Consider the following 10,915-nt stretch of genomic DNA (forward strand, 5'->3'; position numbering starts at 1 on the left):
CAAAAGTATGGATAATCGAAAACAGGTCTTAGGCTTTCTCTTGCCCGCCTTCCAGAAATCCTTTCTGGCGGAAAATCGAGGTTTGAAAGGAAAGTCCGAAACCTTGAACGACAAGCTTTAAAGGAGAGAAATGAAGGGTACTTTCGTAATTGAAAGGAAAAAGGTTTCTTTTTTGTCAAATTATTATCAGTGTCAGACGATTCTGTCATTTTGATTTGGAAAGGTTAGGCTCTGAGGAAATGAAAGCAAAAAATAGCTTCCACAACGACTCCACTCTCTCTCAGTCCGCTGTATGTTTTTATATATAATATAATGCCTGCTGGAATTATAGAATCTTGTTGATGGTATATATTTAAAAATGATAAAAGAGAGCTGATGAGATTTAACAATCTTCCAAACAAAACGATTATAGTATTGTAATCACTTTACTAATCGAATTTAAACACTTTCTGGGTTTCAACATTGATTAACATTTTGTGAAAAGAACAGAAAATTTTTATAGGATGAATAGTATTCACAAAGCAGTTGTTGTTCAGGTCTCATCATTCTCGCCGAGATGAATTACCCAACAAGCTGTTTGTTGAAGGTGAGCTCTGTCCACTTGACCAATGATCTTGTACTGATATAGGAGACCTATTTTTTACGTCTTCTAATAAGGTGGTTAAACATTCTCCTTCCCTTTGCGTCAACTTCATCAGCCTCCGGCTTCCCACATCGGACATCTCCGTTGACTTGTTGAATGATTTCTCACTTTCTTCGTCTGAGGAAGCTGCAGGAGACTCGATGCACATGCCTGGAACCCAAGCGCTGAGTCTGATGTGTTCTAGCTCTTCTGCGACTTCGATCATGGTTGGCCTCATGTCCCGATGAGAAGCGAGGCATCTAAATGCTAGCTCGGCCACATTATGAATTGATGAAAGTGTCCAAGCATCTCTATGTGGATCAAGGTATGGATCAATTATCTCATCCACGCAGCCTCTTCCTATCCTATCGATAGCAAGTGCAGCTAAGTTTACTTCATTATGAGCGCGTGAAAAGTCGACCACTTTCAGCGCAGTTATTATCTCCACAAGAACCACCCCGAAACTGTATACATCACTTTTATCTGAAAGATGGAAGTATTGATGGTATTGAGGATCAAGATACCCTGGTGTTCCTTGAGGGGCAGTTGAGATGTGGGATGATTCAGCCATCCCAAGCCTGGAAAGACCAAAATCAGCTACCTTTGATCTATAGTTGTAATCCAAGAGGATATTGCTAGACTTAATATCTCGGTGAAAAATAGGCGGATTCACGGAGTGAAGATAGGCAATTGCCTTAGCAGTTTCAGCAGCTATTGTGAGCCTTACTGTCCATGGAAGTCCTGAACCCCTCTCTCTTTGTAGATACTGTGATAAAGTTCCATTAGGCATAAACTCATAGACCAGCATAGGTTCACCCTCCTCCATGCAGCAACCTAAGAGGCGGACGAGATTTGGGTGACTGACCGAGGAAAGGAGCTTAATCTCATTCATTACTTGGTCAATACTATCAGGATCTCTATATCTGAACCTTTTTATGGCAACCCAGTTATCGCTGTGGAGTTTCCCTGCATAAACTGTACCATAGGCTCCGGTTCCCAGTCTCTGTTTATCACAGAAGCCATTAGTAGCTCTTTCAATTTCTCTATAGGCATAGCAAGGAATACTTGAATTGCCTGCGGCTTCAGATAGAAGGCGCTTTGCACTCATCTGTTTGTTGATGTTATTAGAACGCCGTCGCAAATAGAAACATACAAGAGCCACAATACCCATTAGCAATGCCCCACCAACAAGCCCTAAGAAATTAAACAATGTGGTCCATTAGTCACTTAAAGAAGAGAACACAAAATCTATAAGAGGGATGGATGATGAACACATTAATACAATTATTTTGAATTACAGCCAAATTACCTCCAACCAGAACACCGACTCTTGTAGTTCCCCCGCATTTGCCAGAAATGTATTTTGAAGCATTGCAGCTGGGCACTGATTAATGTAGCATTCAGAAACATATTGTCAAAAACTATAGGCATGAAACCGATAAAATATGCAAATGTTAGACTTTCTGATAGACAAGCACCGATCAGAATCAAGAAGACATTTGTGTATTTGTTGCTAAAATATTTTCATAAATGTAGTGCATAGTTGATAGGAAGATCCTTCTAACAAGTTGTTTACCAAAGAAGTTAAATTTCGGCCATATTTCCTAAATTACAAATCCGTATACTTTAGGAGGTGTGAATTACCATATCCAAATCTACTTTTATGCATGCCCTTAACTTCCACGAGGGAGCCAAGTCAAATATCAGACAAAGATGTAAAGCAAAACAGTACATTGTGTCCAAGAATGGAAAACTCCATTAGTTTTGCCAAGTCAACAACGCTGTTTTTTGTTGACGTTGACCTCATTGTTGCCTTTCTTGAAGAGGCTTAGAATTATGGATAATGATGAAGGTGAGCGATCAGTTGACCCTCACAGCCAATTTTAGCCACCATTGAGGTTGAAAATTCATGACGCGCATTACCGGTAAAAAAAAGTTTCATCTTTTGGTGCAATTCAACCACTAAATAAGATGCAACTTTACATGCAGAAACTCTTGATGTTGGTTCGTAGTAATGCCAAAAATTGATGAACCATAGTGCAAAAGCATCAAATTGTATATGATTTCACCAAGAGATCAACTCCTACAATTCTACGCCATTTTCTTTTCAAATGTAGTTAAACTGTTAAAGCTACCATTTCTAGAGATACATTACTAGTCAAGAATCCCACAATAATTTTGCTCTAAAATCCAAGTCAAAAAAAAAAAAACAAACCCGACAAAATAAAATAATTAGTAAAACAAAATCTTTGACTTGGAAGAGTTGACTAACCTCTCCGGCAACCACCGCCTTCTTTGAATCCATCTCCTTCAAACCCTTCCTTGCAAAAACACTTACACCCCACCGTCTTGTTACCATTCTTGACGTCCGTATGGCTAGCGTTTGGGTCGCAATTACAGTCTTTAACCCACCATTCCAATTTAACTCGTTCCAAATCCACAGAGACCGCTGAGTTCCTCGCCGGGTCAACTACAATAGCGGTCGAGGAAAACAAGAAACGGCACTGCGTTTTATTAACTTCCTCGAAACTCAACAGCCGGACGCCGTCACCACCGCTAGAGAAACAGCTTATGTTGTCACTCCTAGCAGCACAAGGGCCAGCTTGAAACGACCTTTCTAGAAACATTGGCCTTATTTCACAAGGACCTGGTAAGGGGTTGGAACAGTTTTGGAGAAGGAGAGTGTTGTCCACCGAAAGCGCGTAGTTCTCACCGAAGAGAACGGCGAGTGAAGCAAGCGGTCGGTAGCATTTGGCGTGAAGGTCGATGATGATGTCCTTGGAAGTTATGTTGAGGACAAGGAATTCTCCAATTCCGACCCCGGTCGAGTTGCAGTTGAGTTGGATGGGGCAACCCGGTGTGAATCCGAATGGAAAGGGTAAGGGGCTTGAGAAATTGCTGGTTTCGCAGGAGCCTTGGCACTTGTTGTTCTCCGAGTTAACTGAGTTTGCTCGGTAGATAACAAAAAGAAATGTTATGGTTATTGAGAAGGGTAATTTTGCATAGCACGGCATATTTTTCGATTCTCAAAGAAGAAAACAGAGCGACATCAGCTTCCTACAAAAAGAAAACAGAGCTTGAATAAGAGGAACAGAGTAAAAGGTAAAACATGTAGTTATTGAAAAAAAAAAGAGAGGAGTTATTGGGGGGGGTGGGAGAGGGAGTTAAAGCAGATCGATTGATGGCGTTGGGAAGTCCATCTAAACTCAATAAATGCTAATACAAAGAAAGGTCAATGCATTGTAAATTCGGGAAATTTCTTTCAAAAAGGAAATTTTTAATGAATGGGCTTGGTTTAGTTGAGAATATTTATGAGCTTACCTTGTTCTTGTTTCTTCTTCAATGGCTGCAACAATTGCCTCTTCTTTATTTCAATAACAGAGCTTCAAATAAATAAATATCTGAGCTTTGTTAACGCTTCTTTAGAAGTACTTTGATTTTGGGTTTTTGGTTTTCATTTCAAATCAAACAAAAAAAAAAGAAGAGAATTTTGGAGAAGAAGAGGAAATGGGAAATGAGAGTTGAAAGTTTTTAAATATAACACAAGAAGAGTTGTTAAAAACTCCATTGACAAGTGTTTAGTGAATTAATTATTATGAAATAACTGTTTTACCCTTTTAAGTTTGGGAAGATGAGGGAAATGATTAGACGGAAATGTCCTTCAAAAAGTAGGCTAAATTACGGAGATAGACCAAACCAGATATTATATTGTGGGTCAGCACCGCACACAATAAAAAAATGGGTTTCGAGTTTTGACTAATAACATAAATATATATTTTTAACAAATGTGTGAAGGAATCCACATCATTACTCAGCATAAAAACAATAATATTTTAGCAAATTTTAAATTTTATTTCTTATTTAATTAATTTTAATTTCAATTCATCGAATATGTTTTATTTATAATTTATATTATAAACATTGAAGTAGAATCTTGAATTTTAATCCTATAAATAAAAAATAACTCTTAAAATAAATTTTTTTCAATTAAAATCCAATGAAATTAGTCAACGAGTGCTTAATACCATTGACAAATGGTGAGACTCTAGGTTTTAAGTATTTAGATTCGAATTTTATTATGCACAATTGTCATGTGTAAGTACCTCAATCTTAACCTGTGTGGCTTTTATAAGTGAATTTTGTTTAATTATATTTTGATTCTTTATGCGTTTGTAATTGTATTGGTTTGATTACACACTTCAACTTAGGTTAGTTTTTTTCTTCTTTTTTTTTAAATCATTTTTTAAGTATTTGGGTGGGTTGCCTTTTTTTTTTTATGGTTTGAAACTATTAATTTGAGCTAAAGAATAATTCAACCAATTCACAATTTGCTCGTCAACCCTAATTCTGAGTTGTTCACTCTAAAATCGATCTAACCCTTTTAACTAAATTAATATACTAGTCAGTTCTTAATCTAATTTAGTTTTGGCAATGTTACTTTAAGTGCCAACAAAAGGTTTAATCACTGCTCCTTTATACAGTTGACTCTCCTTCCTTTACTATAATAAAGATATACTAGATTATCACGCACCTACATTGTAGGTGAAAAATTATGTAATAAATATATTTACTAAAAGTACATATAAAAATAAAATGAATCTTAAATGGAAAAATTAAATATTTAAAATTAGTTTGCTTAGAAGTTCAAATTTTACTACGATTAAATATTTATTGATTTTATATAAAAATATAAAATGAAAAAAATATCTTATAAAAATTAAGATTAATTTAACAATCTTGTAACAAAAATTATTATAATAATTTCTCAATTGAACTGCTATTCAATAGACTCGTGACATTAACTCATTTAATATAAGTATAGATATAAAATATTGTTATAATAATTTATGGCTTTTTTTCAATTTAGTGATATTATTTAATTTGTTATAAAAATAAGTTATACTGTTTAATATATTAAAAGTGGATTAGACTTTGATTTAGCGGTAAAATTAAGATTTTTTTTTAAATTAAGAAATTTTAATTTCATTTCATTTGGTATTTATATTGAAGTTGTCTAATTATATTTTATTATTTTATAGGGTTTCATTAATTTAATAGTGCTAGGCGAATGTGATAACTGATTATAATTATAATTTTAAAATATCAATAATAAATTAAATCAAATTAATTTGAAAGGTTAAAATTTTTATTACAGAAAAACTAATCCAAATTTAGGACTTGTCTTTTTTCTTTTTTCTATTAGGAGGAATTGTTTAATTTAGAATAACTCAAGAGGTTTAAAAGTCAACAAGACAGAGTGGTATCCTATTAGAGGACTTTTCTTTTTATATTTATTTATATATACTAGGATAAGTAAAACCCATATTGAAATTCTGGTTGCATATTCTAATTTAATATAAAAACCATGTGGAAATTTTGTGTTAATTTCTACCACCTTATATTTCTGAATTTATACAAACAAGAACTAAAGTTTACCATCACAAGATTATTACCTTAGCTGTGATTTTTTTTTTTTGTTAAATTACTTTCTTATTGTAAAATATAGGAAAGAAATAGTATATAATTTTATGTTTCTACTCATCCATTTTTTTAAAGTTATATTTAATTAAAGTCTTGTCAACAATAATAATTTTAATATTTAAATTTAATTTAAATATCCGGAAAAAAATTCACTTTCACTTTTTCTAATTATTTGTTGGTAAATAGATACATGTTTAATAACAAATATAAACTTTTAAGAAGCTTTTATATTTCATCTACTTTAAATCTTATGAATGAAAATGATTATAGTTTCATTTAAATTAATTTCGAATTTAATTAAGATTATGAAAATAGAGGAAAAGGAGAAATGATAAAGAAAGAGGCGCAACACCCTCTCCTCAATTTCTTTGAAAGCAATGCTATTGGTAAGAAAAGCAGCAACTTTTGACCAGTGAAGGTTGTATTATTTTCATATTTCAGGGCCTTGATTTGTGCAGCATATACGAAAAAGTTTCATCAAGGGTGTCATGCATGGCGTATAATTAATTAATTTTTTAATGCTTTTCAGATAAAATTGAACGACTTTCCCGTTAGGTTATCTACTTTCTGTAAAATTTCACCATATTCCTGGCAAATCACAATAGAACTTTGAGAAAAGTAGTGCCATTTTACTTCCACACATTAACTTTTAGGTACAAAAAGCTGAAATGGTGCAAAGAAAATTACAGTTAAACAATGGCATCACATGCAAGTATAGAAGATTATTAAGAAAGCAGCATGTGTTTATTTGTAGATTTCCACCACTTCCACTCTATCTTATTCTACTTAAAAATCACATTTTATTTTCAAATCATCACTCGAGCAAAGTTCCATACCACTTCACTCAACCCATTGAGAATTATCGATGAGTAAATATTTGAATGAGCTCTTTAAAATATATCACTAAAAATAAATAAATGGTTTCCAAATTTTTTGTACTCACGAGAGCTGATCATCTTTTGGAGGATTACGACTATGTTATAGATTTGTGAAATGTTTTTTTTATTCTCAAATTTGAAAAGGCAGGCAAAAAGAAGCACTTCAGTTTGAGTTCTAATATATATATATAATGTTTGGTTGAGGGTACATAGATTTGGAAATGAAAGTCAAAGGGGGATGGCACATGGCCAGTTGTAAACAAAATGCTTTGCAATTATAGACCAAGGCTTTTGCTTTTCCCATATCAAGGCTTCTACTTATTATAAACCCTTTCTCAACTCCAATTTAATTCACCCATGTATCCTTCAATGTTTAATATATAATATTTAGGGTTAATTATATTAGTAGTCATTTAGTTATGTTTTGTTTTTAGTTATCTAATTATGAAAAATTATAAAATTTTCACTCAATTGTTCAATTTTTATTTTTTTTGGTCATCCAACTAGCTTAGATTTTTGATGTTTCTATTTTTACGTTAACTCGCCAATGACAAAAAGGACAAAATTGAATATTAAATGACCATCTTATAATTTTTATAGTTGTTGATAAAAAAATTAATAATTGAGTGACTATTAATATAATTTACCCTAATATTTATTAGGATAAAATCACTAACCCTCAAGTTTACTATAAAATATATAGTTTCCTTATAGTTTGAAGAATACTCTAAGAAAATTTAAAATAAAAAGACAATTAACTCTATTTAATTTATTCGTTTACATATTCTTTTAATTACAAAATAATTAAAATTTAATTCTATTTCTAAACTACCATAAAATTAAATATATTTCACTTATTTATTAAAAAATCTATTTCACTTCAATTAAAATAATGTATTTTAAATTTATATTTAATTTAGTTCATGTTAATCTTTAGATGAATTTATTAAATTATTTTTATAAAAATTAATTAATTATCATTATTTAAAAAGTTTGAATAAAAATTTACTAAATAATAAACGAAAAATAAAGAAAAATGATTAACCACAAAGAAACAATTTTGAGGATAGAACAAATAAATAGAAGGCTTAGTTGAAAAGAGATTCTTAATCCGTGCTTTTATTAGAGTTAGTTTTTTTTTTTTTTTTTCGAATCAGATACCTAAGCTTTATTTCTGTAACAAATGTTGATCCTTACCGCTGTTAAAAAGAAAATCTCAATAAAATCTAATTAAATAAAAAATAAAATCCTCCCCACCAAAGCTCGGTAGGGAATCGCATTCCAGTTCACAACCAAAGCAACCCATCAATATCTGTTAGCATTCATGAGTGAAACAATGTGGGGATCCTGAAATCCCGTTGTAACATTACATCCTTAAGCTGCACCACAAAAACAATCTGAATCAACTTCAAATGCAGCACTATTCCCACCACCTCCTTACCTTACCACACCAAGGATTACAGCTCTTCTTTTCAAACGTATTTGTGATTTGTGAATATCATTGAAAGCTCCTCATTCAGTATGAGATGGCCTCTTTGGAATCAAATTCAGCCATAGCATCAAGTTAGATTAAGTTTCAATTTGCATAGTTTTATATAGCCATTTAATGGAGCATTAAAATACTCAAATCTCTCTACAATGCATTGGCTCAAACTTAGGGGGAGGGATAGTGGTGAGAGAGAGGGAGAAAAATGATGTGACACCTCACACCCGACTCAATCACTGAGATCAAATATAAGATACCATATTCGTAGTTAAAATAACTCAAACTAACTCGTACATTGAATTCATCGTGATAATCAAACATTAATCCCTCAATAACCCAACTGAACACATCAATTTAACTTACTTAGCATGCAACCTACACCTGTTTCATTGAGTAAACACCATGTAATGATCATGCATACCAACATAACGTCATATTCATACCACTTCACATATAGCTTACAATTCACTAGCATTCTAAATTTAAATCATAGAAAGGGGTTCTAAAGCTAGCTTTGACACTAAGTACATTATATTCTAAAGATTATACAAACGTTGCTTAGTTGAGAAGTGAGCCACGGATGCTGTCGAACTTTTTGTATCCATGAGACCTAATCGTCACTGAATTATTTGTTTGTCTTCTGTTTTTATCCTTACGTTGTTCCTCCATTTCAACCTTGCTCAATGACACGAGTGTAGAAATGATATTAATTTTTAATCATTAAATATATAATTCAAACATTTCACTTTAGTTTCCTTAAATCTTATTATTTGAAATTCTCTTATTTTACTATTTACCCAATCAAATCTAAATCCGATTTATAACTATTCTCCAAGGACCTCAAACTATTATTATTTACTAATAAATCTCATAGTCCTCATTTTTTACAAATAAATCCTTAGTGATTTAACAAACATCACCTTAATTTCTAAGATGTATAACATAAAATTTAAATTCAACAACTCAGATTTCAGGGCTTTCTAACTTAATATTCTACATTAAAACTTCATCAATTTATTAATCTAACAAGTGAGTTTTCATATCTATCATTGCTTATAAGAATCACAAAGAAAACCTTACCAATATTTCTTACGGCAATGAAGGAAAACCAAAGCCAAAACTCCTTTCTTCTTTCTTGGTTCGGTGGGAGAGGAGATGAGAATGAATAAGGTTTGCGTCTCTTGCTCATTTACTATACCTTATTTCCATTTAATAACATTAATCAATGGCTCAAATTTCTCATGAAAGATCTAGTGGATGTTTATGGCATTGATCAATGCTTACTACTAACTTTTAAGTCAATTATGGGTCAATTAAGTTTATTATGGGTCAATTAAGTTTAAGTCCATGTTTAATTGTTTAGTATAATAAGGACCTGCTCAAATCTTAAATCAAATCTCCTTATTTAGTCACCTTATAATTTAATCTTTGTACTATTTATGTAATAATTTAATCAATTTAATGGTTCAACTGTTCTACCCTCTAACTTCGTGCTTGTCTCTATAATTTTTTGTTTTAAAATTTTTGGATGGCTCAGAAATTGACTTTTTTGGCACCAATAGGAGCCAAATTGTTACAAGCGAGGAGGAGAGGGAGGTGTTTTTTATTTTATTTTATTTAATATTAATATAATTATTTTTATTTAACATTAATATAAAAATTTTATTTAATTATTTAATGAGGTGATGGCGTGGCACTTCTTAATTAGCTTTGACTATTCTTTTAACGGAATATAGCGATAAAGATCAACTTCGATTACGAAAAAAAATTTAAAATCAAACTCAAACAAATGACATAATTTTGAATTAAGCCTAAATTGAATAATAATTAAGTGATAAAGGGTAAATTTATCCTTTTATTTAAAAATCATTTAATAATTAAAACTTGAAGATAGTATTTTTTTTTTGTCAAGCTTCAGCAGGTAAGTGGGTATCTTTCAAACCATAAAGATAATCGGTTCTTTTTTTGTTAAGGGGGTAGGCGAATTTTATATCGGTTTAAATATTTTACCTTCTAAAAATTTAGTTATAAAATATAAAAATTCCATAATTAAAAGATAAACAGTTATAAAACAATAATATATGATAAATAATATAATAAGAAGGTTAAAATATGCTCTAATTTCTTGTATTTTTTATACACTGGAGTTTAATTCCTCTAATTTTATTTTAAAAAATTATAAATTTGAAAATACAAGTTCAATTGTTAACACATTAAAATTCTTTTGTTTAATTCAAGTTAAGTAGAAAACTATATTTTTGTTACATAATTATCAAATGAGTCATTTCTTTTAATTTTAAGATATCACACCAAGAAAAAAAATTATTTTAGCCATTTATTTATTTTTCTCCTTTTAACCCCTAAACTTGTATTTTTAATCAATTCATCCCAAAATGAAATGAAAAGGTTAATATTTTTAACTTTTGAAGCGATACATACGCCAACATT

The 10,915-nt window shown here is 31.3% G+C and overlaps 1 protein-coding gene and 1 long non-coding RNA gene across 3 annotated transcripts; both read right to left on the reverse strand.

The window, feature by feature from the left end:
- Positions 1-381: 381 nt before the first annotated feature.
- LOC108486261 (wall-associated receptor kinase-like 14) lies at positions 382-4,186 on the reverse strand. Of its 2 annotated transcripts, XM_017790222.2 has the most exons (4): positions 3,944-4,186; positions 2,895-3,679; positions 1,932-2,006; positions 382-1,816 (listed from the first exon to the last, which is right to left on the reverse strand). In XM_017790222.2, exons 2-4 carry the CDS (start codon positions 3,634-3,636, stop codon positions 543-545), a joined length of 2,091 nt encoding a protein of 696 aa, XP_017645711.1. In that variant the 5' UTR covers positions 3,637-3,679; positions 3,944-4,186; the 3' UTR covers positions 382-542. The 2 variants fall into 2 exon arrangements, with proteins under 2 accessions (XP_017645711.1, XP_017645712.1); XM_017790223.2 differs by lacking the exon at positions 3,944-4,186 and having other exon boundaries at positions 2,895-3,918.
- A 4,518-nt stretch (positions 4,187-8,704) lies between these two features.
- LOC128283426 (uncharacterized) lies at positions 8,705-9,727 on the reverse strand. The gene is made up of 2 exons (XR_008273772.1): positions 9,548-9,727; positions 8,705-9,142 (listed from the first exon to the last, which is right to left on the reverse strand). It is a non-coding gene; the product is annotated as an uncharacterized LOC128283426 (long non-coding RNA).
- Between the last annotated feature and the right edge of the window lie 1,188 nt (positions 9,728-10,915).

This window comes from Gossypium arboreum, chromosome 11 (assembly GCF_025698485.1).
Source record: "Gossypium arboreum isolate Shixiya-1 chromosome 11, ASM2569848v2, whole genome shotgun sequence".
NCBI classification, from domain to species: domain Eukaryota; kingdom Viridiplantae; phylum Streptophyta; class Magnoliopsida; order Malvales; family Malvaceae; genus Gossypium; species Gossypium arboreum.